Source organism: Balaenoptera borealis (assembly GCF_965194805.1).
Source record: "Balaenoptera borealis genome assembly, chromosome: 12".
Taxonomy (NCBI): domain Eukaryota; kingdom Metazoa; phylum Chordata; class Mammalia; order Artiodactyla; family Balaenopteridae; genus Balaenoptera; species Balaenoptera borealis.
In genome coordinates, this window is record NC_138869.1 from 85940890 (window position 1) to 85966569 (window position 25680).

At 44.9% G+C, this 25680-nt stretch overlaps 1 protein-coding gene and 2 pseudogenes across 5 annotated transcripts in view; 2 read left to right on the plus strand and 1 right to left on the minus strand.

Annotated features, from left to right (window-relative positions):
* Positions 1-4164, minus strand: part of LOC309607932 (MHC class I polypeptide-related sequence B-like) — an 11960-nt pseudogene extending 7796 nt beyond the window's left edge. The window contains exons 1-2 of the transcript XR_014249676.1: positions 4101-4164; positions 3900-3961 (exon numbers count right to left, since the gene is read on the minus strand). The product of XR_014249676.1 is annotated as an MHC class I polypeptide-related sequence B-like (transcript). The remainder of the gene's footprint in view (positions 1-3899; positions 3962-4100) is intronic.
* A 367-nt stretch (positions 4165-4531) lies between these two features.
* The window catches only part of POU5F1 (POU class 5 homeobox 1), a gene marked incomplete at its 5' end in the record, with an annotated part of 36912 nt that continues 15763 nt past the window's right edge, over positions 4532-25680 (plus strand). Inside the window, 2 exons of one of the 3 annotated variants that reach the window (XM_082347031.1) lie at positions 4532-4648; positions 4849-4942. Coding sequence is in view for 1 of the 3 variants with exons in the window: in XM_082347029.1 (XP_082203155.1) it covers positions 4814-4942 (129 nt within the window). Of the gene's footprint in view, positions 4649-4813; positions 4943-25680 lie in introns of those variants that run through there. The other 2 variants (XM_082347030.1, XM_082347029.1) reach the window with 2 other exon arrangements.
* Positions 20307-23546, plus strand: LOC309607364 (vacuolar ATPase assembly integral membrane protein VMA21 pseudogene; annotated as a pseudogene). Its single transcript has 2 exons — positions 20307-20469; positions 21920-23546. The product of its transcript is annotated as a vacuolar ATPase assembly integral membrane protein VMA21 pseudogene (transcript).

Consider the following 25680-nt stretch of genomic DNA (forward strand, 5'->3'; position numbering starts at 1 on the left):
AATCCCTTGGCTCCAAAGCTGTCACACTCTAACTTCTGTCAGTGAAAATAATCAATAAACAATCTATAATAAGAATAGAGAGTTTTATTTGAGCCAAATTAAGGACTAGTCCAGAAGCCAGCTTCCCAGATAACTCTGAGAAACTGCTCTGGAGAAGCAGGGTTTTCAGCACACTTGTGGGGTTTTTTTGTTGTCGCCGTGCCAAAATCTTAGTTCCAAAATCTTAGTTCCGGGACCAGAGATGGAATCTGGGCCCAAGACCACGAACGTGCCGAGTCCTAACCACTGGACCGCCAGGGAATTCCCCTCTAGCGCAGTTGTATATCTTGTCAGAACAAAGAACATTAAGCAAGTCAGGGCTACATTTCTCCAAGGTTTAAAAACAAACAACCAAAAACAGACCAGCACGTACACATGCAGAACATACAGTATAGCCTTGGCACCTGGGAAGGGAGTCTTATCATCAAAGGTGAACCAGCGGTGGAGTCCCAGGAAGAGGGGCATTTAGTCTTTATTTTTAACATGGACATTCTTTACTTCTGGTCAATGTGCCCTTTCCTTTAATAATTAAAGCAGATGTACAATGTATGTCTGACAGGCCACAAAGAGGCAATTTACTTAGCGCAAAATTCAACTCAGTTCATGTATAAGCCAGAATGACTTCCCTGTATCTGAACATGTGAAAACATATTTTGTCGCTTCTCTCAGTGAAAGTCAGGATCGGCCACGGTGCCCACAGCAGTAGGAAGTGTGGTTCAGGGCCCTTGGGCCCTTCCTAGAGCTCCTGGTCACTAGAAAGAGACCCCCAACTCCAAGGACTGAGGCCCTTGAGCGCTGCCTGCCTGGAAGCTCCCTGATTCCCGAGGCCAGAAACGGGAAGAGGGCAGAGCTGAGAACAGGAGGAGAGGACAGCGCTCAGGGGCCTAAGAGGGAGCCCAACACACCGGTGGGAAGTGGCCGCCTGAGCGTCGGACCTCCAAGAGCCCTTGATCGCCTCTGACGGGAGCAACCCGGGCTTGGGGGCAGCCTTCCCAGCCAGGGGAGTCAGAGGACGGGGATGTGTGAGGAAGAGGAAAGCAGGGAGGGCGGGTGCAGCAGGGGGAGCAGAGGGTGGGAGTTGGAAAGAGACTGAAAAGCGGGAACGTGCTGTGGTGGCCACAGGCCCCGAGCAGCTCCCGGCCCCTCCCCGACCTCACCCCGCCCCCCACTCCCCACCCCGCTGCACCGCCAGTGAGACGGTCCCCGCGACGCTCACCAAATCCCACCCGGACCCTGAAACCGCCCCAGGCTCCCGGCTGAGGACCTCAATGAACGCCACTCACCAGCGGCGGTAGCCGGGAGCACAGAAAGGGCAGCGCCGCCTAGAAACGGCAGGACAAGGAGCAGCGCCATGGTCCGGACCTTGTCAACCTCCCAGAGGCTCCGGGACAGCAGCAGAGCGGGCGGCGCACTGGCAGCGGAGACGGCCCGCACGGAGGTTTAAAAACTTGGCCCCGCCCCCGCCCCGTCCCGGTCCCTGTCCTCCCTCCCCCGAGCGGGGACCGTCATCCGGCCGCCTCCGCTGCCTAGAAAAGCCTGGAGGCTAGAAAAGCCTTAGGATCCCCAGGAAGGTGAGACGGAGGGTGAGTGTAGACAAATGCCGAAGGGACAGGCTCTGAGCAGCAGAGAGTTAGGGCGCCCCCCACCCCGCCGTCAGAAGCGCCCAGATCACCGCCTCCCTCCCCTGAAAAGAAGACTCCCCGCCCACGGCAGGGAAGGTCTCACAAGGCTGCTTCAGAGACACCCCACGTTTCCGGCCTTTCGGGGCTTCTTCCTTCAGGCACAACTTCTCTCCCATAACCCCTCCCTCCACCTTGCACAGCAGAGGTACTGGCAATAGTCCGCTGAGACCAGATTTGCAGATTTCAGCAGCTCTGCCTCTCAGAAGCCACTTCCCCAGATGAAGGACTCAAGAGTTCAAACTCTTGAAGATGTTTCCACCATTATAATCTCCTTCTCCTCCCACTGACTCCAAGACCGAGCCACGTCTCTTTTCCTGTGGCCTCAGCCTATAGGTATCCACACTCTCCCAAGGCAGCCTCTTGATTCAGGCCCAATGAGGTGGTTCCCCGTGATCTACCCCAACACCAACCTCTCCAGACTCCCTTTCCAACCTGCCTCAGGACATCTGCGCCTCTGGGCCCATCTGCCCCTCAAACCCAACAGATGTACAGGCAAACTCTACCCCTCTCCCTGCACACCAGCCTCTCTCCCTCCCCAAGTTCTCTTTAAGCATCACGACCAGCTTGGTCCCTTCTGATCCCCTTTCGCCTGCCTCTCATGGGCTCACAGTCAGCTCCTCCAGCCCCTTTTCAGTCCCACTGCAACTATCTTAGTCCAGGCTTTCATCTACCTCAGCCTAGAGAACTGGAAAGGCTTCTTAAACTCCTGCCTGTCTCTAGTCATAACCATAAGGCCCCAGCCATCCACAGCTGCCCCATCTGCAGAATTAACACATAAGGTCTCTACTCCACCATCAAAGCCTGCAGCTGCCACAACCAGCTGTCTGGCATCATCTTCCACTTCTCTGGTGACATCTCCCCTGGGTTGCAGTAAAAGTGGGCTCCCCCCATTTCCTTGCCCTGTCCCATCAGGATGCCACTGCTTACATATTGCCCTCCTGTGGATTACTCTCCTCTCCCTTCCAGCCCATCAGAACTGCACATCCTAAAAGATCATCCCAATTAGCTGGGGGTAAGGGTGGTACAACCTTGGGATTATACTAAAAACTATCTAACTGTATGCTTTAAAAGGGTGAATTATGTGATACATGAACTATATTTCAATAATACTATGATAATAATAATGCCATCCTGAAAAAAGCCTCCTTCTACTGAAAGCTGTGCCTTATCCCCAGCACACATCTCTTCGTCTTTGGCATTCCTACGCCATGGTCCTCAAACCTGATTGCTTATATAACCACCTGGGGAGTTTTTACTATCCATATGTCTAGGCCATGGCCAAAACCAACAGAATCAGTATCCCTTGGGTTGAACCTAGGCCTTTGTATCTTTTAAAGCCCCCTCAGTGATTCCAAATGTGTAGGCAAGTTTTAGAATCACTGGTCTAGCCCTGGTTGAAACTTCCCTGATGGAACCAAGTGTGCCCTGCCTTGAACCCCATCTGACCATTTTATACTCCCCACGTTAGACAATGGGCCACTTTAGAATCAGGAACTGTGTTCATTTCATCTTTGTCTCCCTGCAAATGCTTTTTTTAAAGTTGTACTCTGCCTCTCATTAGTAACCATTCCACTAAGACCCTTATCCAATACTTTTCCTGTGGATGGAAATGTCGTGCCTCAGAACGTTTTAACAATTTCTCAGATTTCAAACTTTTATTAATTAATTACTTTGACCATCACTTTATTTAGCAGGTCAGGGATTGGGTCCTGTCCCATCTCGGAGAGCTTCTTTTCATTGCGAAAGGTCACAAGGGTAGTGAAAGTATAGAGTGGCAGATGGATCCCAGCTCTCCTGACAAGCCCTTTCCTCCATGACCATCCTCCTTCAAAGACTTGCTAGGTGTGGCAGCTCCAGCAAACTGTCTCATTCGAGTCACACCCCCTCTCCCCCAAAAAAGACTTTTAATACTAATACTAATATGCTAGGTTTGTCTCACAGCATTTAGAGATGACTGCAATGAGAGATAAAGCCATCTACTCTTCGTGGGAGGTACGACTCCAGATTTGGGTTGCTCTCCCGGATTTAGGCGCGGCTGCCCCTCCCCCATCAAGCGTCGCAGCTAGTCTTCTGTACAAAGTGTTTTCCCTCCACCCCACCCTGCCTCCAGCCTCCCCTGCTCTGCCCTATAAACTACTTTTTCTCCCTCCACTCTCCCTTTTATACCCCTGGACTCACCGGCACACTGGCATCTTTCTCTGCGCAGACGTCTCGCACTGCCGCCGGGTCCCGAAAGGAAACTGAAAACAGCCAGCGCGCATGCTTGCATAACCCAAGGCGCGGCCCCGCTGCACCCTCAGAAGATCACCCAACCCCTAACTCTGGTTTAAAGGAAATAAAAGTTGTTCGTGGATATAAAAGCAGAATAAAGGCTCTTACGGGCAGGTTGGGAGAGGAGTGAGCTGCATTCAGGCTTCTGGTCCTCACACTGCTCGGCAATTACAGCTGCAGGCTGCGAAAATGCAGACCTGCCCGGGTCCGCGGAAATTCCGAGTCGGTAGGTCTGACGAGAGATCTGGAATCCGACTTATTTTAAACGGCCTCTGGATTGATTCTGAGTTCGGAGCTGCTTCTTCCAGCCCCCTCCGCCGCGGGGCCCACCCTTAGATTCTAGGATCTAAGTACACTTCCTACAGCCTCGCGTCGCCCTCAGGAAGGAAAGCGCCCGCCGCGGACCTGGCCTTTGAATCCGGTCCTGCCTGCCCGAATGAAAAGCAGAGATCCAGAAAACAAAAACAAAAACAAAAAACCCACCGAGGTTCTGCCACGTTCAGGGAAGAAACTACTTTAGACCCAGTGTGACTTCCTTCAAAGACTGGGGTGACTGCCCGAAATGATACGATAACAGCGGAGCCGGGCAACGCTTCATCGTTTACAAAACGCCTCGGTGAGAGTCGACTTGGGCGTCGGTACCAGACCGGTCCGAGGTGAGTCACGTGTGTTCGTGTGTTTGAATATGCAGGGGATAAGCCCTAAAGGAGAGAGTGGAAAAAGGAGGAAGGAAGGGAAGGGGGAAAGGGTTGAAAAAAGGAAAAGAGAAGAAAAAGGGAGGAAAAACCTACGGGGAAATAAATTTTTAACGATGTAATTTTATGATTTCTAACGTTTATTTTTATTCTTTATCTAGTTCTGTCATTTATTCAACGTTTGCCATAGCTGTTTGGTCTCTCTCTGAATGCATAAATAGACGGCTATTACTGTTATTGCCGGACTGCTGGAGAGTAAGTTGCACACAGCAGGACTCTTCACCTCCAGATGTGCAGGGTGTAGCTCTTAGCAACAAGAACAAGGTGTTTTGTTTGTTTTGCTTACCTAACCAAAGTACAAATTCCAAAGAGGATAATATTTTAAAAATCAACTTTGAAGGGACATACTTTACATACAATATAATGCATCTATTTGAAATGCACAGCTGGTTTGAGTTTTGGCAATTTACACGCCCATGTCACCATTACCACAGTGAAGATGTAGAACATTTCCACTGTCCCCAAAGAAAAGCCTTGTGACGTAATTCCATGCAGCCAATATAAGGAGTAAGATAGATTTTAATGTATTGCTATGAAAAGATGTGCCCAACACACTTTTAAGCTTCTGTAAAAGCTAGAGAACGTACTGAATTATAATGCCACTAACACCACTTACAAAATATATATTTTATTTATTTTAAAATTTATTTTTATTTATTTGGTTGCACCAGGTCTTAGTTGCAGCGTGCGAACTCTTAGTTGTGGCATGTGGAATCTGGTTCCCTGACCAGGGATGGAACCCAGGCGTCCTGCATTGGGAGTTCGGAGTCTTACCCACTGGACCACCAGGGAAGTCCCCAAAATATATATTTTAAATAGATGAAAACCTGGAAGATTGCTCACCAAAGTTCTGACAGTGGTATCTCCAGGGAGTAAGATAATTCGTGGCTTAAAATTTATCTGAAATGTTGGAATCTTCTTTTGGTGTAAATTTGGATTTGTATTGTGTAGGGGGTCAGGGAGTGAATATTTCCACTTAAAAATATCATGACACTAAGCCCCAAAGTCAATAAGTTACAGATTTTTAAACACCAAAATGTTAACTAAAATCCAACACCAGAAACTGTATTTTGAGATAATCCTTCCCATTTTCACAGCCCTGAATCTTTCAAAGTGCTTTGCAAAGGGGTGTTTTTAGTGGAGTAGACGGAATATAAACAAACATTTATAAGAGGCTCGGACTCTAATAAAAAGAAGCGCAAATCAGTGGGGACACAAGGGATCCCGTCACATTTATACTCAACCCACGTTCCAAACCCGTGGTGCCATAGCGTCCTCCAGCCGAGAAAAGGTCAGGGCAAACCTTATCCTTGAGCCTCGATTTGTCCTTGAGAAAAGATAAAGGCTTTCAGAGCGAGTCTGAGGAACAAGACACTGACTTTCTGATGTAAAGTTTCAAGAATGCTGGGCAATGGCAGTGTCTCAGTCAGACCATCCAGCCCATATGGGCGATGCTCGCTCTGGCTCGCGGGTTGGCAGTGGCTCAAGGAGAGGACGCAGAGAAACTGAGAATTCCCTGGCGGTCCAGTGGTTAGGACTCCTAGCTCTCGCTGCCGAGGGCCCGGGTTCAATCCCCATGGGGGAACTAAGATCCTGCAAGAAGTGCGGTGCGGCCAAAATAAAAGAAGGAAGGAAGGAAGGAAGGAAGGAAGGGTTGGGATGGTGGCGGGGAGGCAAGAAAACTCAGACAATAACTGGAGAGGAAGAAAGCATGGTAGGGAGGACCCAAAACCTCCACACCCATCCCCGCTCCCCTTCCTGTAGGTGTTGGAGGGGAAAACACGGTCCTGGGAGGCACGGCTGGTGCAGACCTGGGTCTCTCCTGGAGATTTCTGATGAGCTTAAACTGGGAGGAGACTGTAACTTTTTTCCTTTGAAAAGCAGGCTCCTAAAATGGTACTGACAAAGCGGTTTGCAGGGCAGAAATAGAGACACAGATGTAGAGAACAAACGTATGGACGCCAAGTGGCGGGGGGGGCGTGGGGATGGTGGTGGGATGAATTGGGAGATTGGGATTGACATATATACACTAATATGTATAAAATAGATAACTAATAAGAACCTGCTGTATAAAAAAATAAATGAAAAAAAAATTTTAAATTCAAAACAAAAAGTAGGCTCCTAATCTGCCACTCTGACTGGTTTACCAATTCATCCTGATAAAACACAAAAACAAAACAAAGTCAAATTCTGATTTTTCTGGCCAATAGAAGGTCTGCACTCTCCCCATTCCTCACTTGCTTTAGGACTCCACACAGTGACCTGCTGGGCTCCAGACCTGCTGCCCTCAGGCCAGGCCCCTCTCCTGCCGGATTCCACCTCTTGCCCAGCTCCACTCTGCTTTGTCTCTACTCCTCATCCTTTTCCCTCCCCAGAGCCATCTCTGAATATCTCTCACCCTTTTCAAAAGACTTCTTCTCCTGGAGTACAAACTCCTCTGAACCACAGGAAAAAAGAGAGGCAAAGACCACTGAGAGAAACCCTGAAGGACACCTGTAGCTCCGCCTCTAGATATCCCACCCCACCCCCTCCAGCCCTCTCTCTGTGTAAATCTGGAATACCCAAGTTGGGAACCACTGGCGTAAATGGAGAGTCAAAATTTAGGAAACCTTCCCACCTTGGCACTACATTCAAGACTTTGGTGTTATGGTCACATGTGCCTTTATTTCTGGATATGGGACAATGACACTCATCAGATCAGCAGACTGCAAACACCCCCCCCCCCCACAACCAAAAGGCTTAAAGGACTGCATTTGGGAGGAGGGTGAGATGGGGGGACCCTGTGACTCCAAGTCTACGGATCACTCCTACACAAAGGGATACTGAAAAGTGGTACAGGACAGTCCATTCCCTCCAGGGACTGGTCAGGGAAGTCAGAGCCACCAAGGGTGGATGTCAAGTTCCCTCAAAGAAATATCATTGCAAGGAAACCTTTGTCACACTTTTAAGCCCACACAAATGCTCAAATAGAACCAACATCAGAAAACCAAAATCCTAGTTCAGATGACATCACTGAGGTTGGCTGTAAGGCTTTGTGGGACCTGTTAGGTAGAAAGAACAACTCTATTTAGGGCTATAGCTCAATAGCCCCTACATCTTGGGGCCCCCAGAAAGAACACTATCTCTTCAGCAGCACACAGTGAGGTCATTTCTGGGAAAAACTGTATAATCTCCTTGAATTCCTGAGGTTTTTACATTTACTCAATGACTTTGTAGATGCTGATTTAATCTTTGAACATCTTGGAATTAATTTGGTTTACTCTAAGTATAGAACTGGAAGCAGGAAGCAAGGGACTGACCCTGAGCTATGGTCCCACCCATGGCTCTTTTAGGCAATAATCGTAAGAGATTTTGAGCCAATGAAATCCATGGCTAGGTAAACAGTAAACTCTCCATTTCAACAAATGTTTCAGATATTCCAGCTTGCCTAGTAATGTTCTAACTTGAACCCCAGTCTCAACATTTAAAATTTATATTTTTGTATTGATTTTTAAATAATTCATGTATATTACACTGAGTTTGTTGCAGTAAGCCACCTGGAATCAAGTGTGGAATTAAGATAAGTAAATAAATGTGTGGTTCTTCATTGACTTACTGCTCACGCCATCTTTAAAATGTATCAACATTAAATCCAGTCACTTCTCACAGCTCTACTGCTTCCATCCTAGAACTATCCTCCCCACAATAGTAAACAGGCTAGCCTTCCAGGTGGGCTCCCTGCTGGCTCTCATGCCCTGCTGTCCTTTACCCACGTAACAGATGACATGAAGTTTTAAACTGTGAGTTAGAGCACATCCTCACCACCACATCCCACGGAACACTGCAGTGTCTTCCTTTCTTAGGCAGAATGAAATCCCAGTCCCTCACCACTGCCTACAAGCCCCTCATGACAGGGCCCCTCTGGCCACCCTGGCCTCAGCCCACCACTGGCAGCCCGGCTCACTCATCTACTCACATGGGCCTCTGACACTGCCCAGTCCTGTCCCAGGGCTCCTGTCCTTGCTGTGACTCCCCAAGTGCACCTCCTCCCCAGAGACTCACATGGGTGATCCCCCCCTCCATTCAGGTCCAGTGTCCTAAGGTCAAGTCCTCAGAAACATCGTGTCCAACAAACTCTCTGAGATATTTGCCCTGCCATTGCCGCCACCAATCTTCTAGCCCAGCCATATTTTTCTCCAGAGTAATTATCACTGATAGCAGAATAATTGCTTTTGTCATCTGTATCATTGAAATATATGTTCTTTAAAACAGGAACCTTGTCTACTTGTCACCACTTGTATCTCTAGCATGTAGAACAGTCCCAGTACATAGTAGGGGCTCAGTAAACATGGGTTGAATATAAGCTGGCATAGTGCTTTTGAAAAGCAATTTGAAAACATGTATGACAAGCCTTAAAAATGTTCATGCCGTTTGACCCAGTAATTTTTATTCAACAAATCTATGATTTTAAAATAAAATATAGAAGGATATTTAGATGTAAGAATTTTATTTTTTTAAATTTTTGGCCATGCCAGGTGGCTTGCAGGATCACGATTCCCTGACCAGGGATTGAACCTGGGCCTCTGGAGTGAAAGCTCCAAATCCTAACCACTAGACCACTAGGGAACTCCCTAGGCATAAGAATATGAATCAGGGACTTCTGTGGTGGCGCAGTGGTTAAGAATCTGCCTGCCAATGCAGGGGACATGGGTTCTATCCCTGGTCCGGGAAGATCCCGTATGCCACGGAGCAACTAAGCCTGTGAGCCACAACTACTGAGCCTGAGCTCTAGAGCCCACGAGCCACAACTACTGAAGCCCTAGCACCAGAGCCCGTGCTCTGCAACAAGAGAAGTCACCACAATGAGAAGCCTGCACACTGCAACAAAGAGTAGCCCTTGCTCGCCGCAACTAGAGAAAGCCCGCTCTCAGCAACAAAGACCCAACATAGCCATAAATAAATAAATAAATAAAAAGACTAGATACTTTCACTGCTGTGGCCTGAGTTCGATCCCTGGTCAGGGAACTAAGACCTTACAAGCCTCGCAGCGTGGCCAAAAATAAAATAAAATAAAAAGAATATTAATCAGATTTTAGTTGTAATGGTAAAAAGTGATACAGAAGAGCAGGTATATCCTTTTTTCTTTGGAAATAGTATACAGCTGGTAAAAGCAGTGTTTAAGGAGAGTTTGTAATATCACATAAAGTCGCTTATTGATAATAATAATGTTTTCAAAAACAAGATTCAAAATAATTCATAATGTATGACTACAGCTAACTACAGCTATGCAGTCATGTATAGACACACGAATACAGGGGAAGCAGCTGGTGGGAACTAAGGGCCAAAGGGCTCACCATGATCCTCCCAGTGGAGACACCAGATGGTTTCCCATCTTTCTGTTTCTATACATTTTTATATGTTGTCTGTGACTGAGCAAGCTTTACTTTTTTAATAGGATAAAGTACTTATTATGAAGTATTAAAACATGCAAAATGAAATATTAATGAAAAAGTCCAAGTCTCCTTTCCCAACTCAGCTTGAAGCAACATCTCTCCTTGGGACTCCACAGGGCAGAAATCCCTACTGATGGTCCTCCAGAGGGAAGAAATGAACTCTTCCTCCACAATCCTTGATCCATTATTGGGTTTGGTAGTTGGCTGAACAATAAAGGCAACACTAAGAATACCATCAATTATAGATTACTGATTGTTACGTAATTTTAATCTCACCACACCTGAGAAAGTAGCACGGAGTCTTTCATTTTCACAGCTTGAGAATCTAAGTCCCTGAGATACTGAATGTGTGGCCTGGATTCTCCAAAAAATGTTGACCTTGAAACTTAAATGACACTGGACCTCCTGGGAAGCCCACCTGGGCACCACCTGGGTGACAGATGAGTGGGTCACTCTGTCACTGAGTGTGGGTCCTAGCATTTCTGGAGCTGTCTGTAGTTTTTCTCTTGAAGACTCCTACACATACTAAAACGATATTTTCCCTCCCCTCTTCCCACATCAAACAGGCTTCTCTTTACAAATGCAAAGATAACTTCCCTAATGTTAAGGCCAACAAGTGCTCCCCCCCACACCCCCCAAATGACTCATCCCAACTGGATAATCTAAATTTCACTGAACTTACCCTCAGGGTTGCAGATGAGCATGTGGATCCAAGACACAAGTTATCTGGAGATTTGGGCTTGGCTGATCTGGAAGATGGCTGACCTCCCAGTCATTCTTGGCTTGTAGTTTCCTGTTTCAATTCCCTATCTCTATAAGAGACCATTCATTCATATGTCAAACGTGTATTAAATATCTGCTCTGTGCTGGGCGCTGCCTTTAGGAGGAGCTGGGGCTGGTGGAACCACACTCTCCTTACACTCAAGGTTGGCGCAGTCTTGCTCAGGCGCAGATTGGTAAGGAAATTTTAACGCAAATGGTAAGTGCAACCTGCACACGTGCTTTGTGGACATATATGTAGTCTGTCAGGTCTGATCAAGGAGTCACAGAAGCCTTTAAAAAGAGACAACATATGAGCTGCAATTTGAGGTGTAAGTAGGAGCCCAGTGGACACCCAGGACAAATGAACATGACTCAGAATCCAGGACATTCATTTCTTTGCCTGGGCCAGGCCAGGACTCAGTCTAAGCTGACTGGGGAACCAGGTGCTTCCTGGCTAGAAAGTATGTCCCAACATCTGACTATTCAGGAATCACAGCTACTAAATATTGAGACTTGAGAGAGAGAGAAGCCTGATTTGAACAGCAAAATTCTGCTGGAAGGCTTGTTCAAATGAAGAGTGCTGGGCCCCCACCCCTGGAGTTTCTCATTCAGTAGGTTTGGGGTAGGTCCTGAAAATTGCATCCCAGGTGATGCCAGTGCAGCCTGTCCTGGGTCCACACTTTGAGAACCACACTAGAACCACTTTCATGGAGGAAGAGCAAGGATTTATGAGTCTGCTTTGGTTTCTAATATCGGAATGGAGCTTTGAGACAGCGGTATCAGACAAACCAGACCACACCTGACCGACCCTGGAACCCCACTCCCACCGCAGTGATCAGTGTTTGATTGCCTTGGGGTCACAGGAATGGCAGACAGACAGGTAGGGACCAGACGTGGAGGTCAGAGAGGGTGATCCAGAGGCAGTGCTCTATGCTCAGCACCTGGGGCTGCTGCAGCTCCCCAGACTGGCTCCTACACCCTCAGGCCCCTCCTCACCCCTCAGCACGTTGACCTCCAGGCCTTCCTCCACCATACCTCAGCTGTTTGGGCCTATGATGTGACAGAGGGGCTCTGATCACACTTTCTGATCCAAATATAGGGTGACATAGTCTGATAGGCATGGGCAAACTTGAAGGATAACAGAATGGGCCAATAATGAGAGCCCCGAAGTGTTGGCAAATGGCTTCAATCAGGTGTCCTAGGTGAAACTCCAAAGTGATTGATCTTCTAATTATTGAGACCTTGAGCCCACATGGACACTAGAGGGCGTCCTGAGATTGCTGAAGCTACAAGTGTTGTGCCCAACCACCAAAAAAATGCCCTGTACATTGGGCTTTCCTGCTTAAATCAAGATTTGGTCAGTAATAATAATAATAAAAATAATAAAATAAAATTTTAAAATGGAAATTCCCTGGCAGTCCAGTGGTTAAGACTCGGCGCTTTCACAGTTGTGGGCGCAGTTTCGATCCCTGGTCAGGGAACTAAGATCCCGCAAGCCACGCGACGCGGCCAAAAAAACAATAATAAAATAAAACAGTCGGTTTCTTGACCAAACAACTTGCATTTGTTAACTAATCATGCCCTTATTTTACCTTTTAATGATTGAAAGATATGTAAAGAAAGTAAATGCAGGGACTTCCCTGGTGGCGCAGTGGTTACAAATCTGCCTGCAACTGCAGGGGAGATGAGTTCGATCCCTGGTCCGGGAAGACCCCACATGCCCCGGAGCAACTAAGGCCGCGAGCCACAACTACTGAGCCCTCACGCCACAACTACTGAAGCCCGCGTGCCTAGAGCCCGTGCTCCGCAACAAGAGAAACCACTGCAGCCAAGTATTAATTCATTAAAAAAAAAAAAATCTTCCTATGTCCTTTTTTTTTTTTTTTTTTTAACCTCACCATGAGGATGTGGGATCTTAGTTCCCTGACCAGGGATCAAATTCCTGCCCCCTACAGTGGGAGCTCAGAGTCTTAACCACTGGACCCCCAGGGAAGTCCCTTTTAAAAAAAAAAATTCTTATTCTTATGGTACTTTATTGTATAGATATGCAATGCTTTTTTTTTTGAATATTTGAATTTTATTTTATTTAGTTTTTTTTTTTTTTAAAGGAATGTAGTTTATTTATTTATTTATTTATGGCTGTGTTGAGTCCTCGTTTCTGTGCGAGGGCTTTCTCTAGTTGTGGCAAGCGGGGGCCACTCTTTATCGCGGTGCGCGGGCCTCTCACCATCGCGGCCCCTCCCGTTGCGGAGCACAGGCTCCAGACGCGCAGGCTCAGCAACTGTGGCCCACGGGCCCAGTCGCTCCAAGGCATGCGGGATCCTCCCAGACCAGGGCCCGAACCCGTGTCCCCTGAATTGGCAGGCAGACTCTCAACCACTGTGCCACCAGGGAAGCCCCTGTTTAGTTTTTTATACAGCATGTTCTTATTAGTTATCTATTTTATACATAATAGTGTATATATGTCCCCCGCGCAGCATCGAAGACCCAACGCAGCCAAATAAATAAATTAATCAAAAAATAATTAATTAAAAAATAAAAATTTGCACAGAGATTGCCATATTGTCCTTCATAAAAACATTACCAATTTACAATCCGATCTGCAATATATTTGAGTACCAATTTTGACACGATTATTTTTTACACTATGAAAATATGTAGAGATACATATTTGGGAGCCATCTGTGTATAGATGATATTTAAAATCCTGTGACTGGGTGAAACTAGAGCGATTAGGAAAGCAGTAAGAACAGAATAAGCAGCCCAGTTAACGCTCTTAAACATGCCAAATTTACAGCAAAAGGAGGCGGCAAAGGAGATTGAGAAGGAGCAGCCAGGGTGGTAAGAAGAAAACTAGAACTGTATGTCACAAGGGAGCGTGGGGGGGGTGGGCAGAGTATACATATATATTAATACAATCACTTCGGAGAACAATTTGGCATCTCGTAGTAAAGAAGTGCAATAATTCCACACTTACAAACATATCCTAGCGGGACACACAAGGGACCAAGGAGAGGTACCCAAAAATGTTCACTGCAGGCAGCCATGTCTGTGATAAAAACAAACTAAAAGTCAATGAAGAGGAAAAAGAGAGAGAAATTGTAGCATATTCGTACCATGGCTACTATCCAGCAATGAAAACAAATGAACTATTTGTATAAACGTGGATTCATCTCATGTACAATGTTAAATGAAAAAGTATGCTACAGAATGATACATTTAGCAAGAAACAATTTATACAGTCTTAAAACATACCTAACAAGAGGATTTTTAAAATCCTTAGTAAAAAAAGCACACACCAAATTCAAGACACACACACACACACACACACACACACACACACACACACACACACACACACACACACACACACACACACCCCAAGCCATCCTGGCCAGGAAAATGTTAACTGAAACACATGCATATCAAAACCATGCAAAATGAAGACTGTCTGCATATGTTTCTACTGTTTACTATGTATACCACATGTAGCAAATGATATTAAAATGTTACAAATCAACAAACCTGCATGGTGCCTCCATAAAGCTTTCTTATAATTCTCTATTCTTTTCTTCCAACTAGAACTACTTTGTAAAAAATTTGTGAGGTAAATCCAAAAGAACTGAGCAAAATAAATAAATAAAAAGAGTTGTCAAGTATGGGGAAAGCTGCTGAGAGGTAAAGAAAGATGAGGACATAGACATCTCCATTAGAATTAACAGTACTATTTTAGTGACCTTGACCAGAAGAGACTTCCTTGAGGAATGTGAGCAGAAGCCAGAATGAAGTGAATAGAACCAAGAAAGAAGGATGAAGGAAGGACCACAGGCACAAATAGGCCTTGGGTGTCAAACTCTTGGGGCGGGGTAGGTGGGGGGCGCGGACTGGGAGGCAGGGCTGGATTCTGAGCATTCTTTGGATCCAAAGCTTAGGGAAAGCGAATTAACATTTATGTAGCTCTTTCCACAATCTTCAGAGGGATCTTCTGAAATAGCTTTTACAACCTGAAGAATGAATTATCCAATAGCTCCTGGGTCCCTCAGAGAAATTAAGTACTTTGGCCTACTTTCTGAATACAAAGACAATAATGTGAAGTTCCTGTAGGCTAGGACCTCACAATCTGGGCCATTATTCTCAATAATGTGTGAAAAATCAGTAGATTTTGCTTTCCAAAGAATTTTTTTTTTTTTAAAAAGAAACTCCTTTGTTAGAATGTTTGCAATACATGTATCTGACAAAGGATTTGTATCCAGAGTATATAAACAACTGCTATGACTTGATAATAAAAAGACAACAACAACAACAAAACTGAGTAAAAGACTTAAATAGGCACTTTACAAAGGGAAGGTACATGAATGGACAATACATATATGAAAAAGTTCTCAGCATCAATCGGGAAAATACAAAGTCAAAACTTTGAAACCACAGTTAGAAACCACTACACCCATCAGAAAAGCTAACAGTAAAAAGATTAATAACTGTAAATGTTGGCAAAGATGTGGAACAACCCAAATTCCTATCCATTGCCTATAGGAATATAAAATGATTACTTTGGAAATTAGTTTTGGATCTTCAAATAAAGTAAAACAACAAGGAATCTGTAACCAGCATGTACATTCCTTGGTATTTACTCAAGAGAAATCAAGATATATGTCTATAGAAACCATGTACAAGAATGTTAGTAGTTGCTTTATTTGTATTAGCCAAAAACTCAGAATACCCTCAAATACCCAAAAACTGTGGCCCAATCTTCAATGGAATACTACTCAGCAATTAAAATGAAGAACTACTGTTACATACAACAACATGGATGGATCACATAGATATTATGCCAAAGGCAAAAAGCCAGACACAGAGAAGACCATACTCTGTGAGTGCATTTGTATCAAGTTTTAAAACAGGCAAAACTACTCTGTGGTCATAGTCACCAGATCAGTGGATGCTTGGTTGGGGAAGGGGGACTAAATGAAAGGGAGTAAAGGGAACGTTCTAGGGTGAAGGGAACATTCTATATTTTGATAGGGGTGTGGGTGACATAGCTGCATGTATTTGTTAAAATTCATCGTTTGAGTCACTAAAGTTCTGTTCATTTCACTATATGTACATCATACCTCAATTTAAAAATGTTTCTAACAAAAAAAATGTTAATGTTTTTGTTTTGTTTCCTTTTGGCCTTGCTGCATGGCATGTGGGATCTTACTTCCCTCACCAGGGATCAAACCCGGCCCCTGGCAGTGGACACGAGGAGTCCTAACCACTGGACCACGAGGGAATTCCCCAAAATTGTTAATGTTAATAATAAAAATAAGATAATTGAAGGCAAGATGTATGAAGACATCTACCACAGCACTGTAAAGGCAAAAGCTGGAAACAACCAAAAATCCATCAGTAGGGGGCTGGTTAATTCAAAACAAATACAGTGGAATTCTCCATTTTTGTGTCTTCTTTAGCTTCTTCAGAATGTGCCTTGGTATTATTGTGTATCTTTTAAAACATTTGTCTGCCTTCCTTCAACTGTAGACTCTTTGAAGGTAGGGACCACTTCAAGTTTTAACAGTCTGAAAGTCAAATATTCTGCTCTGTTATCCCTATAAAGATATGAATTATTTAATCAAATGATTCTCTCCTGAGCTCATTAAGAGCTCCTGCTCTGGGCTTCCCTCGTGGCGCGATGGTTGAGAATCTGCCTGCCACGGGTTCGAGCACTGATCTGGGAAGATACCACATGCCGCGGAGCAACTGGGCCCGTGAGCCACAACTACTGAGCCTGCGCGTCTGGAGCCTGTGCTCCGCAACAAGAGGCCGTGATAGTGAGAGGCCCGCGCACCACGATGAAGAGCGGCCCCCGCTCGCCGCAACTAGAGAAAGCCCTCGCACAGAAACGAAGACCCAACACAGCCAAAAATAAATAAATAAGTTAAAAACCAAAACAGAACAAAAACTCACTCACTTTAAAAAAAAAAAAAAAAAGAGCTCCTGCTCTTCGGACCCCTCCCACACCCTGTTTCAATCTACCAAATACCATCTGCATGGGCTGAAGCCCCAGAGAGAGTGAGGAGGTGGCACAAACAGCTTTTTCAGGGCAGATTCATGACTGATGACATGAGACACCTGACAAGCACCCAAACTAGGCCAGAGAGAAGAGGAGCAGAAAGAGCTCAAAAGCCGTGGTATCTGGCACCTCCACACTTTGTTTAAGAGAAGAGAGTAAAACAAACATACCACAACCACAGGATAATGATATAAGATCCTACATATCTGCAAGCCAACATTTTATGACTCGTATGATTTCAGGAAAGAGACAGATCAATGTGGCCAGAGGAAGCATTAAGGGTTTGGGGGGCAGAGGTTGGGATTGAGAGGGGAAGTAGCTTGCTTCTTTGTAGTGTATGTACTCTTTGCCAGGAACTTTAGATAGAATCTCCTTTAATCTTCACAATGTTCTTGTGAAGAGGAACCTTCCATTTCAGACATCTATACCTGAGAGTCCAGAGCTTAACTCATCAGTCTACAGCATCACCCGGGAGCAAAGCTGGATGGATATCCAGGACTCCAGCCTCCAAGCCTGCCCTCTTTCCATTATCCCATCTCAGGACCCCAAAGAAGGGGGAAGAATTTGAATGAGTGGTGAGACTGGGGATAATGCATCAGCTGGATCTGCACTAAAACAGTGGAGAAGCATCCCTCCCTCCACTCCCCCATGCCTTCCTCAAAGAATTGAAATCATCCCCTCTGATTTACCCAGCACCCCTTCCTCTCCCTCTCTCCACAATGGCTAGAGTTGGGGAGGAAGGAAGAAGAAATTGCTTTTGCCTTTCATGGACCCTTCTTCTCCTGGGGTCTCTGCCTTTCCACCTTTTACCTTTCCCCACACCAGCCCATTCACTTCACAATTGAGTGCCTATTGAGTGCCAAGAGCTGTCCTTGCCTCTGGGGATAAGAAAATACGTAAGACAGCTCCTGCTCTCAAAGAGTTTACTGTCTGGGGGGAACGAAGGCCCTAGAGAAGATTGTAATAATCTTCTGTGTTAAAATTAGGTGTCATCCCCATCCTTGGAGGGAGGACAGGGGTAATTCAGGGAAGGTGACCTGGATGCAGCTGACACATAGGGTATTACAGGTTCCAGAACTCTCTTTACTGGAATTCATATCTGCACACAGGTAAATAATGTCTTTCTGACTGAATTCCCTTCAGTCTTCCTGAAAGATGAGCAAGCTCATTCCAGAACAAGGCAGACAGGTGGGGTGAAGAGACCACTCCCCAAGGACATAGGCCCAGGACCTTTGAGTTCTACTGGTCACCACTGCCCACCCACACTTCTCCTAGGTCCAGCCTTCTTCCAAACCTCTCACAGCCCTTGACTACATTCCGTGGTGTTCCGCATGGGTACCACGGCCATAGCCAGCCTCAGAACCTGACTATTGAGAAACCAAGCAGCACTGATCCTGGCTGAATTAATAGGGAAGCTGAAGTCTCTTTGAGACAGAGATAAACTTGGCAGTTCAGCCTCATTAAAATCTTTAATTACAATTCCAAATGGTCTGCAAACCCATGAAAGGTCACTCAACGGATTAGCCATAACATCTACAGCTGATAAAGATACAGGGACAGGGGCATTCTTGAGAATGGAAACTGTGGGGACTGGAAACTGCTTCCATTGTTTGTGAAATAATCTGACAATGTAAAGGAAAATACCTGCCACCCACTGACCCAGCAGTCCAAGGTGGGGAATATCTCCTATGGAGGTAGCAGGTTAAGAACATGTAAGGATGTTTATTGTAGCTTTATTTGTTGTGCTGAACTGGAAACAACTCAAATGTCCATCCAGTGAAAGACTAGATAAATTGTGATGCATCCATATCATGGACTATTATGCAGTTATTAAAAAGAAGGAGTTTAATCTATATGTACAGAGGGATGTGTGTGAGTTGCAGACTATTATGAACAGCATTATCCCATCCCTGTAAAAGCAAAAAATAAAACCCTCAAATATGTGGACATCTGCTTGTATGGTCATTAAAGAAACATCTGGAGGGGTTACATGGCAGACTGTTAATGTGGTTACCTCTTGGTGGTGGAAACAGAATACATTTGTTAACTTTTCGTTTATAAATTTTTGGAGCATTCACCTATAACAAGAAGCACATATTACTTTTTATACTTTAAATTTTATATTGAATACATACAAAAGTTTCTTTGCGACGGTTGCACAACAATGTGAATGTACTTAATGCCACTGAATGGTACACTTATAAATGGTTAAAATGGTATATTTTATGTTGTGTGTATTTTACCACAATTTGAAACGAAACCAGAAAAACACCCATGCATCTTCAAATGCTCCAGTAACTGAGAATGGAAGTTGGGGCTAGTCAGAGGTTAGGAAATCAGACATGAAAGTAGATTTTTAAATTTAAAAAAAAATTTTTGTTGATTTTTGGCTGCATTGGGTCTTCGTTGCTGCCTGTGGACTTTCTCTAGTTGTGGCGAGCGGGGGCTACTCTTCATTGCGGTGCCAGGCTTCTCATTGTGGTGGCTTCTCTTGTTGTGGAGCACGGGATCTAGAGCACCCGGGCTTCAGTAGTTGTGGCGCGTGGGCTCAGTAGTCGTTGCTCCCGGGCTCTAGAGCGCAGGCTCAGTAGTTGTGGCGCAGGGGCTTAGTTGCTCCGAGGTAGGTGGGATCTTCCCAGACCAGGGATCGAACCTGTGTCCCCTGCATTGGCAGGCAGATTCTTAACCACTGCAGTACCAGGGAAGTCCCGAAAGTAGATTTTTAAAAGCATAATATTTAACTGGTGAAGAGGAGTCTGAGCATAAAAATAGTCATAATCCCATGGTGACCGAGGAAGAACAATTTATTTTTTAAAATTTTTTTCCAAAAATAGATTTATTTTATTTATTTATTGGCTGCGTTGCATCTTCCGTGGCTGTGCGCGGGCTTTCTCTAGTTGCCGAGGGCTTCTCATTGCGGAGCACAGGCTCCAGGCACGCAGGCTTCAGTAGTTGTGTCACACGGACTCAGTAGTAGTGGTGCACGGGCTTAGTTGCTCCGCGGAATGTGGGATCTTCCCGGACCAGGGCTGGAACCCGTGTCCCCTGCATTGGCAGGCGGATGCTTAACCACTGCGCCACCAGGGAAGCCCTGGAAGAACAATTTAAATTCATTAATCCAGTCAGGATGAACCAAAGCACCTCTGTCCATCAGGGTAGGGCAGAAGCCTGGCTCTGACTAGATTTAATCCAAAGGGATTCAAGGAAAAGGAAAAGTCCCGTCTCTCAAGCAGCTATGGCCCCGTGGGAGCCTCCCTGGGATTCGCCACGGGGAGCCGGGTGGGCAGTGGGGCTTGCCCTGCCTCGGGGCTAGATGAGCGAGCCGGGCCCTGGCCGGTTCCTGCTGGTGCTGCTGCTGTGCTGCAGCACATACCCCCTCCATGCCCCATCCCCAGCCCTGCAGCGAGAGGCTTGCCCCCCCCTCCCCCGGAAAACCAAGGCCAGGTGCCCCGCCCGCACCGCCCCAAGGCCTGACCGTGCCTCACGGGGGCGCTGAGTTCTGGGGCCACTCAGTTGTGTCCACCCTCTCCGCTTCACCCCAAGCACACCCTCCCCCAAACCTCTGTGAAGCCCTTTGTGAGCGCCTCCTGCAGCCCAGCAACAGAGGTCTGGGGAGACAAGGTTGCCAAAGCTGAGAGAAGATAAGGCCATAAGTAACATTACCCCAAATCCTCTCCCACCACACTTCAGTCTGAAACTTAATCCCTACACTTAGTCCTACATGATGGTAGGAACTGAGCAGAGGGGGAAACGAGTTTTATATCGAATTGGTGTTGGCAACCCCCCACTACTGATGAACTATTTTGTGCTTGGTGCGAGGGATGAAAAGATGAATAAAATCTCATCTTAAAGGGTGTCAGTTTGGTTTAAGAAAAAAGAAAAAAAAAACGATTGAGTGAGCAGATTAGTGCAATAAAATATTAAAGATGCTATCACAGCAGAATGTGTAGGGTCAGGGACTTCCCAAAGGAGGATGTGAATTCTACATTCAGAGGTGCAGAAAGGCTTGAGAGGAAGTGGCTGAAATTCAATAATGTTGGAAGATAGGCAGGGTCTTGGGCAGACAAACCAGAGAGGGAAAAGGGCACTCCAGGCAACTGGGCAGCTAGAGTGGGCTTCTGGGAATCACAGGGAGATCTGAAAATCTGTCTGAGGGTAGGAAAGCATAGGCTGAATCAGAGCATATCGGTTTTTAGAGCCCTCCTCTCTGCCCTTGCATTCTGGGTATTTACTAACATTAAACTCTTGACTCTCAGCCATATTCCTTAGTCTTGCTTTCCTGTGTTACTGATGAGAGAGAGAGAGACTTAGAAGTTACACAGCTTCCCTAAATTTACACTGCTGGTATGTTGTTGAGTGAGAAACGTCAATCCAGATTTTTCTGATTCCAAATACTGGTCAGGTTCGTTTCTCACAGGAGCCAGGTGGAGAAATGGACTATTTTTGAAGGCATTGGGGAAGGTCTCATTGAAGGAATCTCAGGCAGGGCAGTAAAATGATCAGACTTGTGTTGAAAAAGCAGCTGTGTGGAGGACGGACGATGGGAGCTAGGAGGGTAATGAGAGAAGTCCAGAGGTGAGTGGGTGTTTCCAGGCTACACCTGGAGAATGAGCAGAGGGTAGGGCTTGAGGAAGTGACTCAGAAAACCCAATAGTCACGGCTGGGGTACTGGAGCCAGTCTGGGAGGCAGGGGAGAGGAGTCAGCTCCCAAACAGGAGAGTGACAGGAGGAAGTGACATCCAGAGTCACAGGTGGCTGAGAGACCACATCAGATAAGGGCTGAAAAGTGTTGGTGGATTTTGCAATTAGGAAGTGGATAGTAGGCCGGTCAGTCTGAGCTCGCAGGCACTTCCAGTGCAGCCCGCCTGAACTGACCTGTCGTCCAAGCCGACTGAGCACAGCCACTGAGACCAGCCCTCTTCTGAGCACCTGCTGCGGGCACGGAGCGCCTTGATAAAGCGTCACTGAACGCGCTGCAGCCACCCGGCTTCAGAAATGAGAGTTCATTAGCATTCACTCTGGAGATGCTCCTGTTCTTCACAGCTTTAAAGATCACTGTACCTGCTGGGTTATATTTCACGATAAATATGTTTTTGAAGGTGCCTTTGGGATGTCCAATAGGGACAGCTATTTTTATGCTGTTATTGTTGCAGTGGTTGCCGCCCACGTGGTGCTGGCCCTCTTTGTTTATGGCGCCTGGAATGAAGGCTCATGGCGGTGGCGTGAAGACAAATAGGATTAATGTGAATATCACCTTTTGATAGCATTAAATTGATTTTTTAAAATGGTAAATGACTCTGGGATATTCATGATTTCAGTAAAGTTGCAAGAACATGTTAAAATCAAAAAAAGAAAAAAGAAAAATAAAGAAACTGGCTGGGAAAAAAAAAGAAAATAAAGAAGTTACATAAGAGTAGACTCTAATTTTTTGTTTAAAAAAGCGATTTCATGAAAAGTAACCTTTTAGAGCATTCACCAAGCTGATGACAGTGGTTATGTTGGGAGGAAAGGTGTTGGAGGGCCTTTCGCTTTCTTTGTGGTGTTATTCTGAGATAGTTGATGTTACTTTATTACCAGAAAAAAGCAATCAAGTAAAATATTTTGTTAATTAAACGTGAGTGGGAACGAACTCTCAGAAAGAGAAAGCAAGAAAACAATCCCGTTTACAATTGCATCAAAAAGAATAAAATAATTAGGAATAAACTTAACCAAGGAGGTGAAAGACTTATACTCTGAAAACTCTAAGACATTAATGAACGAAATTGAAGACAATACAAGTAAATGGAAAGATATTCTGTGTTCATAGATTGGAAGAATTAATATTGTTAAAATGTCCAAACGATCCGAAGCAATCTACAGATTTAATGCAATCTCTATGAAAATATCCATGATATTTTTCACAGAACTGGAACAAATAATCCTAAAATTTGTATGGAACTGCAAAAGACCCCAAATAGCCAAAACAATATTGAGAAAAAAGAACAAAGCCAGAGGTACCATGGTCCCTAACTTCAGACTATACTACAAAGCTACAGTTATCAAAACAGTATGGTACTGGCACAGAAACAGACATATAGATCAATGGAACAGAACAGAGAGTCCTGAAATAAACCCATGCATATACGGTTAATTAATCTATGACGAAGGAGGCAAAAGTATACAGTGGGGAAAAGACAGTCTCTCCAGTAAGTGACGTTGGGACAACTGGACAGCTACATGTAAAGGAATGAAATTAGAACATTTTCTCACACTTTATACAAAAATAAACTTAAAATGGATTAAAGACCTAAATGTAAGACTGGAAACCATAAATCTTCTAGGAGAAAATATAGGCAGTACACACTTTGACATAAGTCTTAGCAATATTCTTTTGGATCTGTCTCCTTAGGCAAGGGAAACAAAAGCAGAACTAAACAAATGAGATGTAATCAAACTTAAAAGCTTTTGCACAGTGAAGAAAATTATCAACAAAACAAAAAGACAACGTCTTGGATGGGAGAAGATATTTGCAAATGATATGTCTCATAAGGAGTTGATATCCAAAAAATATAAACAGCTCATATAACTCAATATCCAAAAAACCAAACATCCTGATTTTAAAAATGGACAGAAGACACGAATTGTCATTTTTCCAAAGAAGACGTACAGATGTCTAACAGGCACATGAGAACATGCTCAATGTCATTAATCATCAGGGAAATGCAAACAAAACCACAATGAGGTATCACCTCACACTGTCAGAATGGCTATCATCAATAAGACAACAAACAATAAATTTTATTGGTGAGGATGTGGGGAAAAGGTAACCCTCATGCACCGTTGGTAGGAATGTAAATTGGTACAGCTACTGTGGAAAACAGTGTAGAGGTTCCTAAAGAAACTAAAAATAGAACAACCATATGATCCAGCAATTCCACTCCTGGGTATATATCTGAAGAAAACAAAAACACTAATTTGAAAAGATACATGTGCCCCAATGTTCATAGCAGCATTATTTATAATAACCAAGATACGGAGGTAATCTAAGTATCCATCAACAGATGAATGGATAAAGAAGATGTGATGTATATCTACAATGGAATATTATTCAGCCATAAAAAGAATGAAATTTTGCCATTTGCAACAACATGGATGGACCTGGAGGGTACTATGTTTAATGAAATAAACCAGACAAAGAAAGACAAATACTGTATGTTTTTAGTTATATGTGGAATCTGAAAAATAAAACAAATGAATGACTATAACAACAGAAAACAGAAAGAGACTCATAGATACAGAGAACAAACTAGTGGTTACCAGTGGGGAGAGGAGTAGAGGGAGGGGCAAGATCGGGGCAGGGGATTAAGAGGTACAAACTACTAGGTATAAAATAAATAATATAGGGACTTCCCTGGTGGTCCAGTGGTTAAGACTCCATGCTCCCTATGCAGGGGGCAGAAGTTCGATCCCTGGTGGGGGAACTAAGATCCCAGGTACCATGCGGCAAGGGCTAAAAAAATGTAAGATATAAGGATGTACTGTACAGCACAGGGAATATAGCCAATATTTTATAACAACTTTAAATGGAATATAGTCTATAAAAATATTGAATAACTATGTTGTACACCTGAAACTAATATAATATTATAAGTCAACTATACTTCAATAAAAAAAAAATTAGAGGAAAAAAGTGAGGGGCTAAGGAGTAGAGAAGGACAATTTATTCTCGGAGCCTATTTTGGGAAGAGAAGGAGTGAGTCTAAAGGGAGAAATTTCTGGAAAAGGAGCCAATGATAACAGGAGTTATGTCTGACTAGCAATGTGTTTTAAAATACCTACCAGTTTTCTTTTTTTTTTTTTAGGGGGAGAGGTATTACCTCTAGTCCTCTAAGACAGGCACTATTTCCTCATTTTTTTTTTTTTTTTAAATTATTTTTTATTTTTTAATGCTATTCTTGTCTGCTTACATTCTTTTTATTTATGTATGTATGTATGTATGGTATGGCTGTGTTGGGTCTTCGTTTCTGTGCGAGGGCTTTCTCTAGTTGTGGCAAGCGGGGACCACTCTTCATCGCGGTGCGCGGGCCTCTCACTATCGCGGCCTCTCGTTGCCGAGCACAGGCTCCAGACGCGCAGGCTCAGTAATTGTGGCTCACGGGCCGAGTTGCTCCGTGGCATGTGGGATCTTCCCAGACCAGGGCTCGAACCCGCGTCCCCTGCATTGGCAGGCAGATTCTCAACCACTGCGCCACCAGGGAAGCCCTATTTCCTCATTTTATACATGAGAAAAGTAAAGCTCAGAGACTTAAAACCAAGGCATTATATCTCATAAGACTCACCAATGAGGTGCTTGTTAAAAATAGATTATTGGGTCCCACCCAAACCTCCTGAGTCAGGCTCTAGAGAGGAAAGGCCTGGGAAACAAAAAACCCAGGTGATTCTTAGGCTCTGTCAAGCTTGAGGAGCACTGTCCTCAAACCCCCTACCTCTCTATTCCCCTGCTAGATAGAAGGGAATAACCAGGGGGTCAAAGGGAGGCCAAGGAAGAAACTTGAGGAAGAAAAAGGATGGCCCCGTTAGGGCAGTACAGCCCACAGATGAGTGTGCAGGGTGTGTGTGCGCATTGTGGATTAGCCCACCATTCTCTGAGTAAGAGTCAGAGGTCATCTCTGAAATAAAGGGGTGCAGTAGAGTGGCAGACGGTTTGA